General features: G+C 42.3%; 1 protein-coding gene across 5 annotated transcripts in view; it reads left to right on the top strand.

Moving 5' to 3' along the window:
* LNX1 (ligand of numb-protein X 1) overlaps positions 1–23510 on the top strand; it is a 148282-nt gene that overhangs the window by 17528 nt on the left and 107244 nt on the right. For 4 of the 5 annotated variants that reach the window (XM_089911915.1, XM_030760064.2, XM_022564132.3 and 1 more), the window contains one exon: positions 7533–8025. The exons of the other annotated variant lie outside the window; for it this stretch is intronic. In XM_089911915.1, coding sequence (XP_089768041.1) covers positions 7634–8025 — 392 coding nt within the window. In that variant the 5' untranslated portion in view covers positions 7533–7633. The remainder of the gene's footprint in view (positions 1–7532; positions 8026–23510) is intronic. 5 annotated transcript variants of the gene reach the window in all.

The raw sequence follows: 23510 nt of genomic DNA, 5'->3' as shown, positions 1-23510 counted from the left end.
ATTCTCTTCCCTTATAGGTTATTAGAAAATATTAAATATAGTTCCCTGTGCTATACAGTAGATCCTTGTTGATTATTTATTTTATATATAGCAGTGTGTATATGTTAATCCCAACCTCCTAGTTTATCCCTCCCCCCCAACCCCACAAGCATAGTTTCTTGAAGGGAAAGACTAAGGGATTCTAAGTCTTTACGTGTTTGAGACACACTGTAAAACATTAAGGTTGGTTGAAGGGATTCAAAGATTGGAACATTAAATAAGTCAGCAAAAATTATGAAGCACACTGACTACAGTAGGGCAGAGTCTCATGCTGTTTGTATAGCCACAGAGTGTCCTTGCTCTAGAGGATGGTTTCTATCACTTGACTGGGCTCTCTTATGCACTCACAGAACAAAGCTCTTTCAGGATCCAATAGTTTTGTGATCATTTTGGGGACCTGGCTGTAGGTTACACTTTCTTCCTCTCATTTGAAGCCAGTTCTTCCTCTTGCCTCGTGAGCCCTTCAGCAAATGGCTCACCTGGTGCCTCTATCAAGTATAACAATCAGAGCAGTCAATTTAGACCTTGGTTAAAATTTAGTGGCACACCTGTGACAAGGTTGTAATTCTCCACTTTTGCCTTTGCACCTGGCTGGGAACCAGGGCCGGTGCAAGGAAAAGATTGAGGCCCACAGGAGGTGTTGGAAGCTGATGTGGGTCCTAACCACAGCCTCAACACCCTACTCTCTCTACCTGAGTCTCTAAAAATAACAGTGACAGGGCCATGAGTAGGTGGGGCAAATGCGGCGTTCACCTTAGGGTGCAGATTTTAAGGGGGCACCAAAAAAAACTTAGTAATCCCTATAGATAATATTTTAATGTATTATTTTTAAAAACCAAAATTAATGCAAAAAAATCCATGGTGATCAGAATTTAAATAAAGACAAGGATTGGTAGCTCAAGTTATCTAAAGGTTATATAAGATTATCACTTCGTCAAGCATGGCAATTTCGGGCTTCTCTGGTGGCGCAGTGGTTGAGAGTCCTCCTGCCGATGCAGGGGACACGGGTTCGTGCCCCGGTCCGGGAAGATCCCACATGCCGCGGAGCGGCTGGGCCCGTGAGCCATGGCCGCTGAGCCTGCGCGTCCAGAGCCTGTGCTCCGCAACGGGAGAGGCCATGGCAGTGAGAGGACCGCGTAAAAAAAAAAAAAACAAAAAACATGGCAATTTCCTCAACTGAAAATCAGACAGGGAAAGAGGTAGATTTTGAAAATAGTATTGATGGGTTTGCTTCCTTTAAAGACAGGAAAATGAAACTATGGAGAAAAAATTTTGGTTTTAATATAAGTAAAATATTTAAACTTAAAATAACGTTGTACATTTAATATACATATTTTTCATGTTTCCCACATCTTTTCAACTGTCTTAATGATATGGGAAAAAATTAACCATTAAAAAAATACACAAAAACATGTATATCAGTACTCACATTTCCTTTTGCCTTAGGCTGCAACATGGACCACATAGTGCTGATAGGATAAGAGTATCTGTTATTTAGGAATGTCTTCAGTGGATTTTTTCTGACACTGTTTGTCATAGGCTAAGTAGGAATTTTCCAGAAGCAAGGCTTTCTGACAGATAAGGGGAGAGCTAATGGTCCAAGGTGCCTGACTAATAAGGCTCCTCACACACTTTCCTTCTCAAAGAGCATCTGGAGCTTCAGGATTTCTAGTTCATCCCATCGCCCACCCCTCCGTCAGCTGCCCTTGGCCTGACACTATTTTAATTTTTTCATTTATTAGTGAATTTCAGTGAAAGGTCATCAATGTTTATGCTCTGCATAGGAAAAATTATCTCGGATTTACCATTTCTTTCAATGATTTCCATTTCTTTTGTGTTACATATGTCAGGATATTTTAGGACGACAAGAGTTGTCAAAATAAAGGAATGCTTGCAGACAAATGGGAGAGCTCCAAATTCCCCAAATACCATCCGTTCTTCAGATCAGATTATACACTGAGAATTCTAATACTGGAACTGTTTAGCCATTAAGGACTTTATGCTGTTTATATCAATCTAACTAATGCCACTAAATATCTTTGCATATTCTAAACTGTTTTTTTTTTTTGCTTTTGCTTTTGCTTTTAAAAGTATTTACTTCTCTACTTTATTACCCTTCATTTTTTTTTCCATCTGTGGCCAAGAATTGCTAATAGATTCCTTCAGGCCTCAGGGCCGTGTCCTGTGCTCAGCCCCGACAGGACTGCAGCAACAGCCGGGGCGTGTATTGCCACCAAGAAAGTAGATGCAGTCTTTGGCTGTGGGAGCAGTTGGTTAATTCCCGCTTCATTCTGTCCTGGTTGCTATCCATACATTGTAGGGAGGACACTGTTAAGTTGGGAGCTTGCAGGAGAGTGTGGTCAGCCTTTTGGAGTCTGAAGGAAACCTGAAGGAATGTCAGATGCACCTAAGGCTACTGAACCTAGGGGAGGGCTTGGGGGCTGTCTTCATATAATTGAGGGATTTAAGGAATTAGACATATTCTAAATGGCACCCATGAGGGGGTGGGTGAGTTCCAGGGAGGCAAATTTTTGGTCAATATATGGACTTTCCCTCCCTAGGAGATTAGAGGTATCCAAAGGAAGAATGATCTATTTTATAAAGTAATAAAGGCTATTTCATCTAAGGCCCATCTCTCAAGGCTCCCTTTCAACCCAAAAAGTTTCTGGCTACCATGATTCGTGTTTGTCAAGGGTAAAGTACCAATGCGAGACACACTGCCATTTGACTACAAGGATACATTCTTTTTAATATTATGAGGTCCCATTACTATTGTTTGAATAGCGCATGTGACTCATGCAACTTTTCAAGAGATGCTTTAGAGTCATGTCTTGACCTTTCAGTAGAAGGAAAATGTGAAATTGTCAGTGCAGCATGCCAGATGACATGTTTATAGCACCTTTCCAAAGTGGAGTATATGGATTATTCTGACTACATCAGATAACCATTTTCTATAAAGGCAGTGTGCATTTAAAGGGAACTTAGTGGGACAGTAGCCACCAGGGACCCCATTGTTCTGATAGGTTATCTCATACAAATTTTTTTCTACTTCTAAATAGGCTATATCCCAAAGGCTGTTCTTTTGTGTGTGTGCTTTTTTATCATCCAGTTTTATTGAGATATAATTGACATACAGTACTGTATAAAGTATACAGCATTATAATTTGACATACATACATCATGAAATGATTACCACAGTAAGTTTAGTGAACATTCATCATCTCATGTAGATATAAAATAAAGGAAAAAATTGTTTTCCTTGTGATGAGAATTCTTAGGATTTACTCTCTTTAATATATAACGTATGGCAGTGTTGACTTTATTAATCATGTTGTACATTACATCCCTAGTGCGTATTTATCCTATAACTGGAAATTTGTATCTTTTGACCACCTTGACCCACCCCCCCTTCCCCCCACTCTGGTAACCATAAATCTGATCTCTTTTTCTCTGAATTCGTTTGTTTGTTGAAGTATGATTGACCTACAGCACCATGTTAGTTCCTGGTACACTGCATAGTGACTTGATATTTCTAGACATTACAAGATGTTCACCACGATAATCCAGTTATGATATGTCACCATATGAAGATACTACACATTATTATTGACTATATTATTTCACCCCCTGACTCCTTCATTTTGTAGCTGGAAGTTTATACCTCTTAATCTCCCTCCTGAAGCCTGTTCTTAAGGATATTAAGTCTTCAGTCTATTGAATTTTCCAGCTCAGGCGACAGTGTACCTATGACCTCTAACGACCCTCTTGGCTGGGGATGGTGCTGATTCACCTTTGCTATGAAATGTATCTTTGTTGACAAGCCACAAACGTTTAGAATTTGAAAGTTAGGTAGAAAAAGTTCTGGACAGATTTCAGGCAAGATAAACCAGTGGGAAAGGAAGCAGCGATTAAGGACAAACAGAAATGGAGATTTTGTTATTTTCCCTGGCACTTCCTGGCGTGACATTGGTGGACTACACATCTCTATAAAAGTCCCCTCGGGTGTCTCTTCCACCCCCACATAAGAGGAGAAGGAGAAAAAAATGGTTCCTAAGTCACAAGAGCATTGTATCAAGGCAGAATAAGAGTTCCACCCCAAACCACACACCCAAGGAGGCAATCTACTTCCTGCTCTTTTTCACTCCAAACTGCAAAAAAGCCACCCTGCAGCTCTCGTGCCTTAACCCAGCCAGGATCAGGGTGCTGACAGCTGACACATTGACTGATGCTGTTGGATAGGCCCTCTCGCTCACTTTTAGGGGAGAAAAGAGTTTACCTTTTAAGCCTTAATGATTTTTGATAATTTCCTCTCAGTTCATCAGTAAGGCACATATGTCTCAAAACATGATACATCATACATGCTTATAAGATGTAAACTGGAAATAAGAAACGTCAGGTAAATTATATGAATCATATTTTTTTAAAGTCTACCTAGTTCTTTCTTTAGAGCCCAAACTGTCAGCCAGTGCTCTTTTAATCTGTGTCTATTCATATAGGCTTTATTTACTCTAAAGCGAAGTTGAAAAATATATACAGCAGTGTTTACATTAATATTATGTGAAGAATCTGGTTTTCTCATAGGGACGATTGCTAGGGACTTCAAATTGGTCTCAGATAAAAAAAAAAGAAAACAAAAACAAATTAGCGTTGGAGCTAAAACCTGCCGTTTTTGCTCGCCCCAATTCACTCATCCTGTGTCAGGCATTTTAACACTCAGTAAAGTCAAAGAATCTTTTTATTCAGAGATCTTGGGAAAACCCATCTGCGATGTGGCCCAAAGAGATTTTTTACCTTCTAATTTCCTGGGGCTCTTTTATTTAGTTAGTTACATTTTGGGATTCTCACTGGTCATAATCAAAAAAAGATGCTGGGAGAAAAGTGGCAAAATGGTGAAGAGCAGTAAGGAGTCAGGAGCCCTTGCTGGTTTGTTTCTTTTCTTGTGCAACTGACAAGTTACTTGCCTACTGCACCTCAGTTTCCTCATCTGTTAAATTAAAAACAAAACAAAATCCCTGGGGATTTGTAAGGATTAAATAACATAATATATATAAGGCCCCAGCATAGTGCTTGGCACATGGTGCCTGGCATACTCAAAAAGCTGTTATAAAGAAAAAAAAAAAGGTTTTCCCAAAAGCCAACCACCCCAAAATAAAACACCTCCACTTTATTAGCACAGCTACATAGAACTCTATTTCTGAAAGGGATTTCATAGTATCTAGTCTGATGGTTTGCCTTTTTTTTTTTTTTTTTTTAACTTAAGCCACGGTGCTTTGAACCAAATATTATGAGGAATCTAACGTGTGAAATAAAAGTGGAGCTGGGTCTGGGTGGAGTGGAAAAGTGGACACAGCTCACCATCCCCCTTCCGTTCCCTGGAAGACCCTGAGGCAACTGACACCCCTTCCAGAGCAGAGTGAAAACCAAAGCTCTGGTCCAACTCCACCTTTTCACCAACAAGGGAATGGCCTAGAAATGGGAAGTTGTTTTTCCACTTGTCCAACCAGAGCTATCACCTGCATTCCTAGCAGTCTCCAGTACTGCACAACAAGAAAGAACATGTGGGAGTATTTGACCCAACTCTTCCAGGTCTAAATATCTAGAGCTTTAGTTCAAAATATGTGAACTTCTTTTCCTATAGCAGGTGATAACCTTTGGGTGGCCCATTTCCATTTTCATGTTTATTTTTCAACCGTTTTTCATGCCACTTAAAGCATTTCCTGTGTGGTTCCAGTACCTTCTATCAGCCTTGACGACAAAGAGCAGCTGTGTAGGTTTCCATGAAATTTGACTAGAAACAACTTCACCCCCTCCTGCACCCTCTACCTTAGCTGCCTGTGGTCTCTTTTGATGCTAACTAAAATGCTATGATTTCTAAATGTTTCACATTCAGGGTACTTTACTTCTACCTCTTGACCAGAGCGTTCTTCAAGCCATATTACTGCAGCACAGAAATGTAAACACGAAGCTGACTCAGTGAAAGGTTGAAGTCAATGTATTTTCTTTTGGAGATAAGGCTATGTTTGTACAAACAACCTCGGACTTTATTTGAAAAGAAAAAGAAAAAACTGCAAGGCAGTTTATGACTGCTGTGCTGTTTCCAAACGTGGCTAGTTTCCTGTTAGGTTATTCATGTGTCCTTATTTTCCTGTGGAAAGCTTAAAGTTATTTTATTTACTTTCAGAAAAGAAGAAAGTTGAGTTGGGGGCTGGGGTATTGCGGGATTCTTTGTTGTCATGAGCGTTGACCCAGAGTCCCCTAGCGCTGACCTCTGTTTGCACTGCTTACCCGGGCTTCTCATTACTGTGTTCATGTCCACCTCCTCCGGACTGGGGACTCCATGAGGGCAGGCATGTCCTTTAAAGCTCTCTTGAAAGTCTCCCCCATAGCCAGCTCATTACTTAGCTCAAGGTTGGCGCTCAAAAAATGTTTTTTGAAAACAGAGATGTTTATGATTATCATTGTTACTCATCTCACATTATTGCAGCTCATTAATAAAAATGACTGAAGGCCAAAAAATATGTTTATTGACTGATCAGGAGACTTCCTAGATGTTAAACAGGCATGTTGAAAACTCCATTTTAAACTCTGATACTAAAGGAAAATACATAGTGTGAGAGTATTCTGCTAGTTTGAAAATATATATATATAATTGAATGAAAGACAACTATGAGAACAAAGCAAAAAGACCCCTTAGAGGAACTATAGCTTTCAGTTTCCAGGCCAACTGAGCTAGACTGGAGACAGAAGGACTTCAGTAACAAATACATGTAAGAATAGTTCATATTTATTGGGCACTTACTATATTCCAGGCATAATTCTAAGAGCTTTATGCCTCATATCTCATTTAATCCTCACAACAACCCTCTGAGGTAGTCTGTTATTATCCCCACTTTACAGACATGGAAACAGAGGCTTAAATCATTGGCGCACAGTGGTGGTGGGATTGGCCCAGGCAGTGTGGCTCCAGAACCCACTTTACCACTACATGACTGAGTAAATGAAACACATACAGAAGAAAACAATGCTTTCGTCATCGTAAAAATACAACTGCCCAAAGAGCTCTCATTTCTTCTCAGATGATTTAGCTGAAGACTCTGAGGTCCTATATTTTCTGAGTTTTGGAGGACAGTAGGGAAGACAGATACGAGAAAGCCGTCAGAGCGTTAACTGGTTTTCTTCTTGTCCTGCTCTGACAGAATTTTATAAATCACTGGGCTATTTTATTAACAAATTACATTTCATAGGGTGTATTTCTGGACATTTCCCAGATCTTACCCCAATAATTTTCACTACACCAACATGAGGACGTTAAAGGGAAATATTATTCCTGCTGGGATAACTGAGGCATAAGGAGGCAAGGCTGCTGGCCCCAGGTCATGTCAGTCACCTGAGTGGGCACTCAGCCCTGGCCTTCTGAGTCACGGCGCAGTTCTGTCCCCTGGCAGCACCGCCTCCCATCCATAACCAAGATGAGCAGTCTTGTTCTCTTTTAGGTTTGTGGATGGCTCCTAGAAGATCTTGATTCTCTCCGGAGGATACATCGTTTTCCTGGGTCGGTTTCCTGTCACACTGCCCTGCCCCCTCCCAGTCAACCATGAACCAGCTGGACCCTGCTGAGGACCCAGACGCCATCCCTGCCCCCCCGTGTGTGGTGTGCGGCCAAGCCCACCCCCCTGAGGAAAACCACTTCTACACCTACACGGAAGAAGTGGACGATGACCTCATTTGCCACATCTGCCTGCAAGCCCTGCTGGACCCTCTGGACACTCCCTGCGGACACACCTACTGCACACTCTGCCTCACCAACTTCCTGGTGGAGAAGGACTTCTGCCCTGTGGATCGCAAGCCTGTGATCCTGCAGCACTGCAAGAAATCGAGCATCCTGGTCAACAAGCTCCTCAACAAGCTGCTGGTGACCTGCCCGTTCACAGAGCACTGCGCACAGGTCCTGCAGCGCTGCGACCTTGACCATCACTTTCAAATGAGGTAGGGAGGGACTTCTCCTCGGCCAATCCAGTGAAGCCCCGCCCTCAGGGCGGCCGCTGGAAGGGTGGGGTGTTCCAGGGCCCGGCTGCTTCCCGAGATGCCTGTTTCTCTGCCTTCTGCTTTGCAACCAATGGAAGGAGTCATTCAAAATAAGAAAGGTCTTAGGTATTAATGGCTGTGGTTCAGGGTGAGGAAACAGTAGGTGGTAGAGTTGTGGGGTGTGAGTTGCGTGTGTGCGTTTATAGGACTGGGGTTTTTTGTTAAAATATACATCACATAAAATTTACCATTTTCAGTATACAGTTCAGTGGCATTACGTATATTCATATAGTTCTGCCTCCACCACTACCATCCATCCATCTCCAGAACTCTTTTCATCCTCTAGAACGAAAACTTCATACCCATTAAAACAAACAAACAAACAAACACAAAAAAACTCCCATTCCCTCCTCTCCAGCCGCTAGCAATCGCCATTCTACAATAGTTTCTGTCTCCATGAATTTGACTGCTCTAGGAACCTCATATAAGAAGCATCATTCAATGCCTGTACTTTTGTGATTGGCTTAGTTCATTTGTGTCCATTTGAAATGTGAAAGATACTGGAAAATCTGATGGGCAGCTTTCTCTGAGGCTCCTGATCCCCAAAAAGATTTCCTGGAGGGCATTGCTTACCTTTTTTGTTGTTGTTAAATTTATTTATATTATTTATTTATTGGCTGTGCTGGGTCTTCATTGCTGCGTGCGGGCTTTCTTTAGTTGTGGTGAGCAGGGGCTACTCTTTTTTTTAAATTTTCTTTTATTTATTTTTTTATACAGCAGGTTCTTATTAGTCATCCATTTTATACACATCAGGCTATACATGTCAATCCCAATCTCCCAATTCATCAAACCACCACCACGACCACCCCCGCTGCTTCCCCCCCTTGGTTTCCATGCATTTGTTCTCTACATCTGTGTCTCAGTTTCTGCCCTGCAAACGGGTTCATCTGTACCATTTTTCCAGATTCCACATATATGCATTAATATGCGATATTTGTTTTTCACTTTCTGACTTACTTCACTCTGTATGACAGTCTCTAGATTCATCCACGTCTCTACAAATGACCCAATTTCGTTCCTTTTTATGGCTGAGTAATATTCCATTGTATATATGTACCACCTCTTCTTTATCCATTCGTCTGTCGATGGGCATTTAGGTTGCTTCCATGACCTGGCTATTGTAAATAGTGCTGCAATGAACTTTGGGGTGCATGTGTCTTTTTGAATTATGGTTTTCTCTGGGTATATGCCCAGTAGTGGGATTGCTAGACCATATGGTAATTCTATTTTTAGTTTTTTAAGGAACCTCCATACTGTTCTCCATAGTAGCTGTATCAATTTACATTCCCACCAACAGTGCAAGAGGGTTCCCTTTTCTCCACACCCTCTCCAGCATTTATTGTTTGTAGATTTTTTGATGATGGCCATTCTGACTGGTGTGAGATGATACCTCACTGTAGTTTTGATTTGCATTTCTCTAATGATTAGTGATGTTGAGCAGCTTTTCATGTGCCTCTTGGCCATCTGTATGTCTTCTTTGGAGAAATGTCTATTTAGGTCTTCTGCCCATTTTTGGATTGGGTGGTTTGTTTTTTTAATATTGAGCTGCATGAGCTGTTTATATATTTTGGAGATTAATCCTATGTCCATTGATTCATTTGCAAATATTTTCTCCCATTCTGAGGGTTGTCTTTTGGTCTTGTTTATGGTTTACTTTGCTGTGCAAAAGCTTTGAAGTTTCATTGGTTCCATTTGTTTATTTTTGTTCTTATTTCCATTTCTCTAGGAGGTGGGTCAAAAAAGATCTTGCTGTGATTTATGTCAAAGAGTGTTCTTCCTATGTTTTCCTCTAAGAGTTTTATAGTATCTGGTCTTACATTTATGTATTTAATCCATTTTGAGTTTATTTTTGTGTATGGTGTTAGGGAGTGTTCTAATTTCATTCTTTTACATGTAGCTGTCCAGTTTTCCCAGCACCACTTATTGAAGAGACTGTCTTTTCTCCATTGTATATCCTTGCCTCCTTTGTCATAGATTAGTTGACCATATGTGTGTGAGTTTATCTCTAACCTTTCTATCCTGTTCCATTGATCTATATTTCTGTTTTTCTGCCAGTACCATATTGTCTTGATTACTCCGGCTTTGTAGTATAGTCTGAAGTCAGGGAGTCTGATACTTCAGTTCTGTTTTCTTCCCTCAAAACTGCTTTGGCTATTCGGGGTCTTTTCTGTCTCCATACAAATTTTAAGACTTTTTGTTCTAGTTCTGTAAAAAATGCCTTTGGTTATTTGATAGGGATTGCATTGAATCTGTAGATTGCTTTGGGTAGTATAGTCATTTTCACAATATTGATTCTTCCAATCCAAGAACGTGCTATATCTCTCCATCTGTTGGTATCATCTTTAATTTCTTTCAACAGTGTCTTATAGTTTTCTGCATACAGGTCTTTTGTCTCCCTAGGTAGGTTTATTCCTAGGTGTTTTATTCTTTTTGTTGCAGTGGTAAATGGGAGTGTTTCCTTAATTTCTCTTTCAGAATTTTCGTCATTAGTGTATAGGAATGCAAGAGATTTCTGTGCGTTAAGTTTGTATCCCGCAACTTTACCAAATTCATTGATTAACTCTAGTAGTTTTCTGGTAGCATCTTTAGGATTCTCTATTTATAGTATCATGTCATCTGCAAACAGTGACAGTTTTACTTCTTCTTTTCCAATGTGTATTCCTTTTATTTCTTTTTCTTCTCTGATTGCCATGGCTAGGACTTCCAAAACTATGTTGAATAATAGTGGCGAGAGTGGACATCCTTGTCTTGTTCCTGATCTTAGAGGAAATGCTTTAATGTTTTCACCATTGAGAATGATGTTTGCTGTGGGTTTGTCGTATATGGCCTTTATTATGTTGAGGTAGGGTCCCTCTATGACCACTTTCTGGAGAGTTTTTATCATAAATGGGTGTTGAATTTTGTCAAAAGTTTTTCTGCATCTATTGAGTTGAACATATGGTTTTTATTTTTCAGTTTGTTACTGTGGTGTATCACATTGATTGATTTGCGTATATTGAAGAATCCTTGCATCCCTGGGATAAATCCCACTTGATCATGGTGTATGACCATTTTAATGCATCGTTGGATTCTGTTTGCTAGTATTTTGTTGAGGATTTTTGCATCCATATTATCAGTGATTTTCTGTAATTTTCTTTTTTTGTAGTACCTTTGTCTGGTTTTGGTATCAGGGTGATGGTGGCCTCATAGAATTAGTTTGGGAGTGTTCCTTCCTCTGCAATCTTTTGGAAGAGTTTGAGAAAGATGGGTGTTAGCTCTTCTCTAAATGTTTGATAGACTTCACCTGTGAAGCTATCTGGTCCTGGACTTTTGTTTGTTGGAAGATTTTTAATCACACTTTCAATTTCATTACTTGTGTTTGGTCTGTTCATATTTTCTATTTCTTCTTGGTTCAGTCTTGGAAAGTTATACCCTTCGAAGAATTTGTCCATTTCTTCCAGGTTGTCCATTTTATAGGCATAGAGTTGCTTCTAGTAGTCTCTTAGGATGCTTTGTATTTCTACTGTGTCTGTTGAAACTTCTCCTTTTTCATTTCTAATTTTATTGATTTGAGTCCTCTCCCTCTTTTTCTTGATGAGTCTGGCTAATGGTTTATCTTCTCAAAGAACCAGCTTTTAGTTTTATTGACTTTGCTATTGTTTTCTTTGTTTCTATTTCATTTATTTCTGCTCTGATCTTTGTGATTTCTTTCCTTCTGCTAACTTTGGGTTTTGTTTGTTCTTCTTTCTCTAGTTCCTTTAGGTGTAAGGTTAGATTGTTTATTTGAGATTTTTCTTGTTTCTTGAGGTAGGATTGTATAGCTGTAAACTTCCCTCTTAGAACTGCTTTTGCTGTATCCCATAGGCTTTGGATTGTCGTCTTTTCATTATCATTTGTCTCTAGGTATTTTTTTATTTCCTCTTTGATTTCTTCAGTGATCTCTTGGTTATTTAGTAACATTGTTTAGCCTCCATGTGTTTGTGTTTTTTACGTTTTTTTCCCTGTAATTGATTTCTAATCTCATAGCGTTGTGGTCAGAAAAGATGCTTGACATGATTTCAATTTTCTTAAGTTTACCGAGGCTTGACTTGTGACCCAAGATGTGATGTATCCTGGAGAATGTTCCGTGCACATTTGAGAAGAAAGTGTAATCTGCTGTTTTTGGATGGAATGTCCTATAAATATCAATTAAATCTATCTGGTCTATTGTGTCACTTAAAGCTTGTCTTTCCTTATTAATTTTCTGTTTGGATGATCTGTCCATTGGTGTAAGTGAGCTGTGAAAGTCCCCCAGTAGTATTGTGTTACTGTCGATTTCCTCTTTTATAGCTGTTAGCAGTTGCCTTATGTATTGAGGTGCTCCTGTGTTGGGTGCATATATATTTATAATTGTTATATCTTCTTCTTGGATTGATCCCTTGATCATTATGTAGTGTCTTTCTTTGTCTCTTGTAACATTCTTTATTTTAAAGTCTATTTTATCTGATATGAGTATTGCTACTCCAGCTTTCTTTTGATTACCATTTGCATGGAATATCTTTTTCCATCCCCTCACTTTCAGTCTGAATGTGTCCCTAGGTCTGAAGTGGGTCTCTTGTAGACAGCATATATATGGGTCTTGTTTTTGTATCCATTCAGCGAGCCTGTGTCTTTTGTTTGGAGCATTTAATCCATTCACAGTTAAGGTAAGTATCGATATATATGTTCCTATTACCCTTTTCTTAATTGTTTTGGGTTTGTTTTTGTAGGTCCTTTTCTTCTCTTGTGTTTCCCACTTGGAGAAGTTCCTTTAGCATTTGTTGTAGAGCTGGTTTGGTGGTGCTGAATTCTCTTAGCTTTTGCTTGTCTGTAAAGCTTTTGATTTCTCCATCGAATCTGAATGAGATCCTTGCCCGGTAGAGTAATCTTGGTTGTAGGTTCTTCCCTTTCATCTCTTTAAGTATATCATGCCACTCCCTTCTGGCTTGTAGAGTTTCTGCTGAGAAATCAGCTGTTAACCTTATGGGAGTTCCCATGTATGTTATTTGTCTTTTTTCCCTTGCTGCTTTCAATAATTTTTCTTTGTCTTTAATTTTTGCCAGTTTGATTACTATGTGTCTCGGTGTGCTTCTCCTTGGGTTTATCCTGTATGGGACTCTCTGCACTTCCTGGACTTGAGTGGCTATTTCCTTTGCCATGTTAGGGAACTTTTCAAGTATAATCTCTTCAAATATTTTCTCAGCTCCTTTCTCTCTCTCTTCTCCTTCTGGGACTCCTATAATGCAAATATTGTTGTGTTTAATGTTGTCCCACAGGTCTCTTAGGCTGTCTTCATTTCTTTTCATTCTCTTTTCTTTATTCCGTTCTGCAACAGTGAATTCCACCATTCTGTCTTCCAGGTCACTTATCCGTTCTTCTGTCTCAGTTATTCTGCTATTGATTCCTTCTAGTGTAGTTTTCATTTCAGTTATTGTGTTGTTCATCTCTGTTTGTTTGTTCTTTAATTCTTCTAGATCTTTGTTAAACATTTCTTGCATCTTCTCAATCTTTGCCTCCATTTTTTTCCCAGAGTCCTGGATCATCTTCACTATCATTATTCTGAATTCTTTTTCTGGAAGGTTTCCTATCTCCACTTCATTTAGGTTTTTTTCTGGGGTTTTATCTTGTTCCTTCATCTGGTACATACCCCTCTGCCTTTTCATCTTGTCTATCTTTCTGTGAATGTGGTTTTTGTTCCACAGGCTGCAGGATTGTAGTTCTTCTTCCTTCTGCTGTCTGCCCCGAGTGGAGGCACTCTTCGTTGCGGTGCACGGGCTTCTTATTGCAGTGGCTTCTCTTGCTTTGGAACATGGGCTGTAGGCATGTGGACTTCAGTAGTTGTGGCACGTGGGTCAGTAGTTGTGGCTCGTGGGCTCTAGACCCCAGGCTCAGTAGTTGTGGTGCACAGGCATAGTTGCTCCATGGCATGTGGGATCCTCCTGGACCAGGGCTCAAACCTGTGGCCCCTGCATTGGCAGGCGGATTCTTAACCACTGCACCAGGTAAGTCTGCTTATCTTTTTTTTTTTTTTTTTTTTGGCAGTACGCGGGCCTCTCACTGTTGTGGCCTCTCCTGTTACGGAGCACAGGCTCCAGACGCACAGGCTCAGCGACCATGGCTCATGGGCCTAGCTGCTCCACGGCACGTGGGATCTTCCCAGACCGGGGCACGAACCCGCGTCCCCTGCATCGGCAGGCAGACTCTCAACCACTGCGCCCCCAGGGAAGCTCTGCTTATCTTCTTATGTAAGGAAAAAATGTCTCCCACTTTGGCCCATGATTATTAGAATTTTCTCTGTATGAGAATTGGCGACATCCAACTCTCCTTTGAGGAGATGTGAGATATTTTCAACTAAGTTTTTAAAAGGAGAAATTTGGAAACCTTTTGTCCTTCAAGCGATTTGTTCTGCAAATTTTTCAGCCAAGGTACACACACTGGTGGTAGAACACTGGTCTGACTGCTCCTGCTGGTGGCCAACATCACCCACTCCACCTGTCTGCCTCTTACTTCGTCCACTCACATTCTCATGGTCCTGAATGTTCCTCGTGTGGACGGCCCAGGGGCACCCCTGGGTCTTGGGTATAGTAGTTACTCTCTTAGATCGTTTAAGGTGCTTAATAAAGCGTGAACAATAATACCACAGTTATTTTGTAAGAGGAAATTTGGAGGCTGGTATTTATCTTGGTTCCTGTTGTAACAAGGGCAAGAGGCAGGTGCAGGTGTTTTTTTTAAAGGTCACATTCCTTAAGTCATGGATCTGAGTCTTTGTCTTTGGGCACACACAGAATCTCTAACATGGAAGTTTGCGTCCAAAGCAATGGCCTGGGTGTAATGCTTCACACATGTTTTCCATATAATTACGTCAGTGAATTCACTTTTCTCCCCTAAGATGTTGCACCAAATGCATCTATCTCAGGTTTCTGGGCTGCCTCTGACCCTCTGTGATTGTTGGTGTGTAAACTAGGATGTGGCTCTTCTCTGATTGCCCGGAAGGCAGTGTGGCCAGAGGAGAAGGGGTAAGGGAGTCTATGTGTGACCTTTGCTGCAAGTTTTACCCAGGTAAGAGAGGCATTGTCTGGAGGGGGAGTTGGTCTGGGGTCAGAGGTTAGATGCAGACAGATGCTGATGGGGGACCAGAGCCAAGACTGAGGTCACACTGGGTAGGGGAAGTGAGGAGATGAGGAAGAGAAAGGCTCTGGTAGACCTCCCTCCCACCTTCCTGTGTTCCCGACGTTTGCCGTCTATATATTTGTTTTGGGAGGTGTATTTGTTTCCTATTGCTGTTCTAACAAATGATCACAAACTTTGTGGCTTAAAACAGTGCAAGTGTGTTATCTTCCAGTTCTGAGGATTCAAAGTCCAACACGGGTCTCACTAACATCAAGGTGTTAGGAGATTAGTTCCTTTTGGCTCTAGAGGAGAATCCCTTTCCTTATGGCCTCCAGCTTCCAGAGGCCACCTGCGTTCCTTGGCCTGTGGCCTCTTTCTCCATCTTCAAAGCCAACAGCGTAAAATCTCTCTCTCTCTTCTCCCACCTTTCCCTTCTTTCTCTCTGTCTCTCTCCTCTCCTTCCATCACCACATCTCTTTCTATGACTCTAATCCTCCTGCCTTTCTTGTATAAGGACACTGGGATCCAGTCAGTGAATCCACCTGGATAATTCAGGCTCCTTTCCTCATCTCAAGATTTAACTTAGGGCTTCCTTGGTGGCGCAGTGGTTGAGAGTCCGCCTGCCGATGCAGGGGACACGAGTTCGTGCCCTGGTCTGGGAGGATCCCACATGCCGCGGAGCCGTTGGGCCCGTGAGCCGTGGCCGCTGAGCCTGCGCATCCGGAGCCTGTGCTCTGCAATGGGAGAGGCCACAACAGTGAGAGGCCCGTGTACCGCAAAAAAAAAAAAAAAAAAAAAATATTTAACTTAGTCACATCAGCAAATCCCTTTTGCCCTGTGAGGTAACACACTCACACGTTCTGAGGATGAGTAGGTGGACATCTTTGGGGCGGATGGTGGTCATTATTCTGCCCACTGCTGGAGTTTCGCAGGGGGAAGCGTAGAGAGGAGAGAGACGAGGAAAGAAATAGGAGCACTCTCTGGAGAGAAAGTGGAAACACAGCAGTCCTTCCTCAGCCCCTGATCAAGAACTGATTTGGGGCCAAGAATATCCCTAAAAATTGGGATAAGATAGCACCTGGATCTGAGAGCAAGGCCGGAACAGGAGTGGTGCAGGGGAAGGGCTGGGAAGAGGCAGTGTGGCGGGGGGCACTCTGGGGTACAGAAGAGAGATGACACAAGTGCACCTCAGCTGCCCAGAGTGGGAATTTCGTTCCCCTGCCCACGCAGGCCGTGTGACCCACACACCTCAAGGAAGCCTGGGGAAAAGACCTGCCGAACACTCAGCTGATAACGAGATGCACATGTGAAAGACAACAGTGAGGAAAGAACCCAAAGCTAGTTGAAATCATCTCTCTGAGCTGCGGCCTCAGAGTTCTTCACAGGCCCCCTCAGCACCCTCGATGATGAGGAAACTCTCATGGAAGGGAGGTGTTGGGCCCCATGCTTGCTGTGAGTCTCTCCACACTTGGGCTTCCTAAGTAGGTTGAAACCGATATTTCCAAAAATATGTTATATTTGGGCTTCCCTGGTGACACAGTGGTTGGGAGTCCGCCTGCCGATGCAGGGGATACGGGTTCGTGCCCCGGTCCGGGAAGATCCCACGTGCCGCGGAGCGGCTGGGCCCGTGAGCCATGGCCGCAGGGCCTGCGCATCCAGAGCCTGTGCTCCGCAACGGGAGAGGCCACAGCAGTGAGAGGCCCACGTACTGCAAAAAAAATTAAAAAAAAAAAAAAATATATATATGTTATATTTGTTAGTCATCAAATGCTTAATATACACTTCCTTCCCTCAGGCTTCCTGAGCATTAGCCAGGATTCAGAATTTGGAGCTAATCCAGAGCCTGACTCTAGAGCCCTCTTGGGCCTTGGGCCTGTGACTGGGCCGGTAGACTACCTCTTCCTCCCCTTAGAAGAGAGGTTAGATTAAGTAGTTACTTAATACAAAAGTAATTAAGTAGTTACTTAGTTACCTCTGGAGTCCCTTAAACTAGGAAAACTCAGAGGTTACCAGAAGGCAAGTGTTTGCCTTACATTCCTATATGACGCCTCCAGGCTGGTGGCTGCTTGTGTGTGAGTGTGGTCATATGTTTGTACTAGAAGACAGATTTATTTATCATTTTTGCATTCTTGGTTTCAGTATTTAAAATGTAATGAGTTAAAAAAAATATTCTTTCGGACTTCCCTGGTGGTCCGGTGGTTAAGACTCTGGGCTTCCTCTGAAGAGGACATGGGTTTGATCCCCGATCAGAGAATTAAGGTCCCGCATGCAATGCGGTGCAGCTAAAAAAAAAAAAAAAAAAAATTCTTTGGCTGGTGGCACTTTGATGAATATAAACTAGGCAGGCTGAGAATCGACCTAGAATGGAGAACTTCACTGTAATTCTGGTTGAGAACCACTGGGAGACTGATGTGGACCCACACACGCCCTTCCAGGGGGTCCTAGAGAGCTAACAGTTCAGGGCTTCATGAGAAACTCCGCATGTAGGTTTCTCCACCTGTACAATGGGTATTTATGTCAGTTGGCTCCTTGAATACTAAGCTCTTGCAGAAATGAATCACATTTAGAATGTTTCCATTGTCCCTTTAGAAAAGAACATGTGTTCGAGAACTGTTTTCCCAAGGTCTCTGTTCATGGCCTGTCCATAGGATCACGCTAATAATGACAGTAGACTTGAGCCAGGGATGCTGGCTGTTTTTCTGCAGAATTCATGTCATTTGTAAACATTGTTATCCTACTACTTCAGACCCTGGGTTGAATGTAAATCCTGAAGTCAAACGTGTAGGACCAACTGTGAGCGTGCATGGCTGGCTGGACCAGCAATGACGTGGACAACTATTTCTGACTTCAGACTAGAGGGTTCTTCTGTGAAAGGAGATCTGAGCCTGTGAGCTAATGTTTGGAATTTTCTGGATAATTCTGTTGACTTCTGCCCTCTTAGATGCTAGCAGACTCCTCCTGCCACATGGGTCTACTCTAAAGAACGCCCACGAGGGCGATGGGCTTGTTGAGTCAAATGGCAGCCTCCCCAACCAAGGGACGTTGGCAGTGGACATGGTGAGGGCAAAATAGAGGGTCAATTCAATGCATCTCTCTTGACCCAGACCAACAGTGAGAGGGCACGTGGAGGCGAAGCTTTTCCTTCCTTGATCCTGAGTGGGAGTTATCTTAGCCTCAAGGCTACAGCTTTATGCAGTGTCCTCATTTATATATGATGCATATATAATATTTATCAAGGATCCACAACAGGCCAGGCCCAGAATGAAAAAAAAGTCCATATAAGCCATGATTTCTGCCTCCGAGAAAATGACCTTTGAAAGGTAAAAGAGAGAATTTGAAAACACATACACATTGAATTATTTCATGGGACAAGTCACGTTGCTCTTGAGTTTCTGTCTCATGGAAGATAATAAAAATGGGAGATAGTGAAGTTGACCCTCCTTCAGCATTTACTGGCACGAATAAAGAGCTCATTGTTCAGTGTTTTGAAAACATCCCTGAATGAAAACGTGATGGCATTAGCACACCTGACTGAAGGTTCTCTAGGGTTATTTTCTTGATTAACTTTAAGCCCAATGTCCTGGAAGTTTCTTCCCCAAAGGCCTACCCTGGAACCTCTCCTGACCTTTTCTTCTATCAGGGGCCCTTTTCTGGAGTGTGTTCCATAAACACAGGCTCAGCTAGCTGCGTACAGGGCAGGGAAGATTTTACTGCCAGAGTGAAGGTCTGGGGAGTGTTACCCTACGGAAAGGTGGGCAGGTGACAAATCTTGTTGGCCGTTTCAGCCTGGGTCAACATCTCCACCTAACTGTGTTTGACATACATCCTTCATGTGACTTTCTAACCCTGAACTCAATTTTCTCCTGGCCCTACCTGGCTGAGGGCTGCTCTTTTAGCTCTCCTGGGCACAAAAGAGATGGGGCAATGCCTTTGCGTTACTGTCTGAGAGAACCATTGAGTGTCCATCAGATTATGCTCCAAGCAATTCTTTAAAGAAACCACAGGCTCCTGGGCACTTATTTCCAGAAATCTTCCTTACCTTTTTCCTTTCTTCCTGGACATTTTATTATCCATCCATATACATGCTCAATCTCTGCCATCACTCTCATAAAGTATGAAGTCCTTTTTTGCTAATTTGCCTCTGATCAAGAAAGATTGGTCCAAAAAATGGTCTCTTTAACTGAGTTGAATTCTCTTTCATTCAACAAATATTTATTGAGCATCTACTGCATTCTAGGCACTGTGGTGAGGATACAATAGAGAACAGGACCAGTAGAACTCCTGCCCTCAACGAATTCCCTGTCTAGTGAAGAGAAAAGAGACAGGAAAACAGGAGGTGATTGGTGATGGGTGATGTCTGAGCTGACATTTAAGGATAAATAGGACTCAGGCAGGCAGAGCCTGGGCCCAATGATTAGGGTTAGGACTGTTTACTAGCAAGGAAGCTACACAGCAATCCATGAGCATTTGAAGGTAGGATTTTATTTGCAAAAGATTGTATTAGGTAGGATTACATCTGATGGCAGGTAATAAAAAATTCAGGTTATATTGTTCTAACTATGTAAAAGTTTTCTTGTTCTCATTTAACACAAAGTCAGGGGCTAGGAAGCCCACAACTAGTATGATGTTGCCATGATGCCGTCAGGAATCCAGGCTCCTGATTTTCGATTAGCATTCATCCTCAAGTTTGTCACCTCGTGGCCGCAAGATGGCTGTTCAAAATCCGTCATCACATCCAAGTTCCATGCGGAAAGAACCAGGCAGGAAGGGCAAAATGCAATGTACAGAGTGAGACTCCCTCCTTTAAAGAGCTTTCTGGGATGCCTAACCCAGTCATTTCTTCTTATACCTCATTGGCTAGTATCATGTTACATGGCTGCCTATCTATAGGAGAGGCGAAGTGCATCACCACCACGAGCAAAACCTGGGTGCTGTTAAAAGGAAGAAGAGGAAATTAGATATCGGATAAGAAACCAGCAGTTTCTGCAAGAGCGACAGTAGCAACAACAAAAAACAATACCTTCATTTTTATATTGCATCATATCCATTAATGCATCTTATCCTATGGAAATACAAGGAGGTGAAAGGCAGACATCCTTCTTTTCTCACAAAGACTTGGAGAAGCAATCTGACCTTACCAAGGTTATGAGAAATACAATCCAGTACACTCTGAAGCCCACAGCATGTGTTATACATGATGTTGCTTATGAGTTATGCTCTATACAGTAGATCTTGGACATTCAAGAAGAGATGTCCCAGGACTCTGAAACTATATATTCAGGAAAAGACTGTAACATGCCACATCCCTAATAGAGCAGGAGGAAAGAAAGGTCAGGACCAGAATAGCAAAGCCTCTTGGAAATAGATGCTGAGCTAGCTGCCAGCTAGGCTCATCCACTATTACTAGTGGCTGTTAATAACAGCATTTATAACAGTAGCTAACACTCATTGAGTCCTTTGTTCTTACAGGCATTATCTCATTCCACCTTCGTAACAACACTGTGAGTTAAGCATACTGTCATTGTCTTTCCTCTACAGAGGAGGATATGGAAGTTCAGAGAGGTTAAGCAACATGCCCAGTGTCACACAGCTCATTCGTGGCAGAGCTAAGGTTCAGACTCAAGCCTGTTTGACTACAGCATCTAAATTCCAAACCTAATTTCCTTTTTACGGCTCTTCACTGGATCTGACTCACTCGTGCATACCAGACAAAGAGAATGGAATTCAAATTAGGACCTCAAAAAATTATAAATTAATAGATGCCATGCTTTCTCAAGGTTTTTTTATCTCAGATCTAAAGTTTCGGAGTTAAATCTGTACATTCTCAGGGTCTACCGTAGTTAACTCTTTCAGCCCTGCCTTGGGTGAATGCAGATCTCTGATGCCAAATTCCCTCTGACTACACTGTTTATTGCACTTGATCTCATCCCGGAGATTTTTGTCTGGTCTTCTTCCTGTGAAGTGGAGTTTGCTGTAATTGCTTGGTTGTCATTAATGTAACTATCCCTTTGAGCCATTTCTTTTTTTTTTTTTATCTTTATTGGACTATAATTGCTTTACAATGGTGTGTTAGTTTCTGCTTTATAACAAAGTGACTCAGTTATACATATATATATGTTCCCATATCTTTTCCCTCTTGCGTCTCCCTCCCTCCCACCCTCCCTATCCCACCCCTCTAGGTGGTCACAAAGCACTGAGCTGATCTCCCTGTGCTATGCGGCTGCTTCCCACTAGCTATCTATTTTACGTTTGGTAGTGTATATATGTCCATGCCTCTCTCTCACTTTGTCACAACTCACCCTTCCCCCTCCCCATATCCTCAAGTCCATTCTCTAGTAGGTCTGTGTCTTTATTCCCGTCTTACCCCTAGGTTCTTCATGACATTTTCTTTTTTCTTAGATTCCATATATATGTGTTAGCATACGGTATTTGTCTTTCTCTTTCTGACTTACCTCACTCTGTATGACAGACTCTAGGTCCATCCACCTCACTACAAATAACTCAGTTTCGTTTCTTTTTATGGCTGAGTAATATTCCATTGTATATATGTGCCACATCTTCTTTATCCATTCATCCCTTTGAGCCATTTCTATTAAGGTTTAGGCCTTCAGTTAGCAAAATGGATTTTAATGTTCGAAAATATAATATGAGCTAGAAGGAGAGGAGTCTGGGGCTTCTGTGGCATTCCAGAGCTTAGGCATGCAAAGTAGCCCTAGTGTTAAGATAGACAGTACAGTCTAGAATCACAGATCTCAGCGCTGGAAGAGATGTTATGGCCCAGCCTCTACAGAACCAGGTAGGTAAGGCATTATTAGCTCCATTTCAAAGATGAGATGACTGAAGCTCAGAGCTTCAATGAAATGCCCAGAATCCGACAGCTAGTATCAGAGCCTAATTCAGTTATTCAGGGGTTATTCAGGATGAATGGAGTGACTTGTTCTTACAGATCAGGAGCCTATATACACTGTTTGGACAGAACTTTATGTCTCTCTGTCAAGGCTCTTTATTAGTCTCAGAGAGAATGACAGCACCTATTCTGACATAGGGACAGTTTGCAACTTAACAAGGAAACCATCACTTCTCTTGCCTCTGTCAGTGTAGTCAGGACAGCAACAGGTAAAATACCTTAAATGCATATTCTAAATATACGTGTATAGGTGGAGTTGGTTCACTTTAACATTCCTGTGTCACAGTATCCAGAGATTCACATTGAGCTCAGAGCTCCAAGCTGTGTTCCAAAAATGCTGATTTCATCCAGTGTCTTCCTCCAACAAGCTGGAGGACAGCTTCTGAGTATTTGCTTATTCACACGGTGGGCTCTGAATATGCCATGTTCATGCCCTCTTCCAACACAGATTAGCTTCCAGCCCATCTGCTCCCAGCCAGTGATGTAGATGTACCAGCTGCTTCCCAAGAACCAGTCGGCATCCTGTAGGAGGGGCAGGTCCCTTTCCCAGGTCCCTTTCCCTGCTGCCTGCTCTCTGCCTGAGCCCTCTCGCCAACCACGGTGGGTCCCTCTGCTCTCACTTCTCCCCATATGAGAATCAGAGCACACAATCCTCTTATGAGCCCATGATTTATCAACACAGCTCCAGCTAAGGGCTCTAAGTCTGATTCTCTATGATCTACTGATTGTGGGAACATGGCAAGGGTTGTTTAAAGGGACTGGGCTGGGCTGGGCCCCTGCAGCTGACAGACAGAAGGTGGCTGGGGAAAAAGCTGCCCTCTAATCGGAAAATGAAGGCGCTTCTGTTGCTGGTCCTGCCTTGGCTCAGCCCTGCCAACTACACTGACAGTGTGGGCAACCTACACTTCCTGTACTCAGAACTGTGAGTCCCCCTCTCACCGTGCCTGCCTGTGTTTGTGTATTGGGTATGGTCGGGGGTGGGACCTGAGTCCGTTTCTTGGCTGGTATGTCGGTTTAGAGGAATAAATTCCACATGCACTGGATGCACTTGAACAAAACACACTGCCGGCAGTTTAAATCAGCGTGCTTAGCTGTCTGTGACTTAACAAAAAAACCACCATCTTATTGATGCAGTGCTTTCCCAACAAGGCATTTTTTTCCCTGCTTCTGTGCCAACACTGCTTTCTCTTTTTTGGTACTCTGCTTTTCCTCAATGGATGTGTCTTCTCTTCCTTCCATAAATAGAACCAAAGAACAGTTAAGAACAGAGGCTGCATGCACAGATGTGCAGTCTCTATCAGGCATTTCTAGTTATGAGCAGATAGCATCCTTTTTTGAGACAGTCGGTCTCCGTACCTGCAAACACAAAGAG

This window comes from Delphinapterus leucas, chromosome 5 (assembly GCF_059928025.1).
Source record: "Delphinapterus leucas isolate spDelLeu-1000000601 "Yukka" chromosome 5, BTC_Dleu_Yukka2, whole genome shotgun sequence".
Taxonomy (NCBI): Eukaryota; Metazoa; Chordata; class Mammalia; order Artiodactyla; family Monodontidae; genus Delphinapterus; species Delphinapterus leucas.
This window is presented reverse-complemented; position numbering and strand designations above follow the sequence as displayed.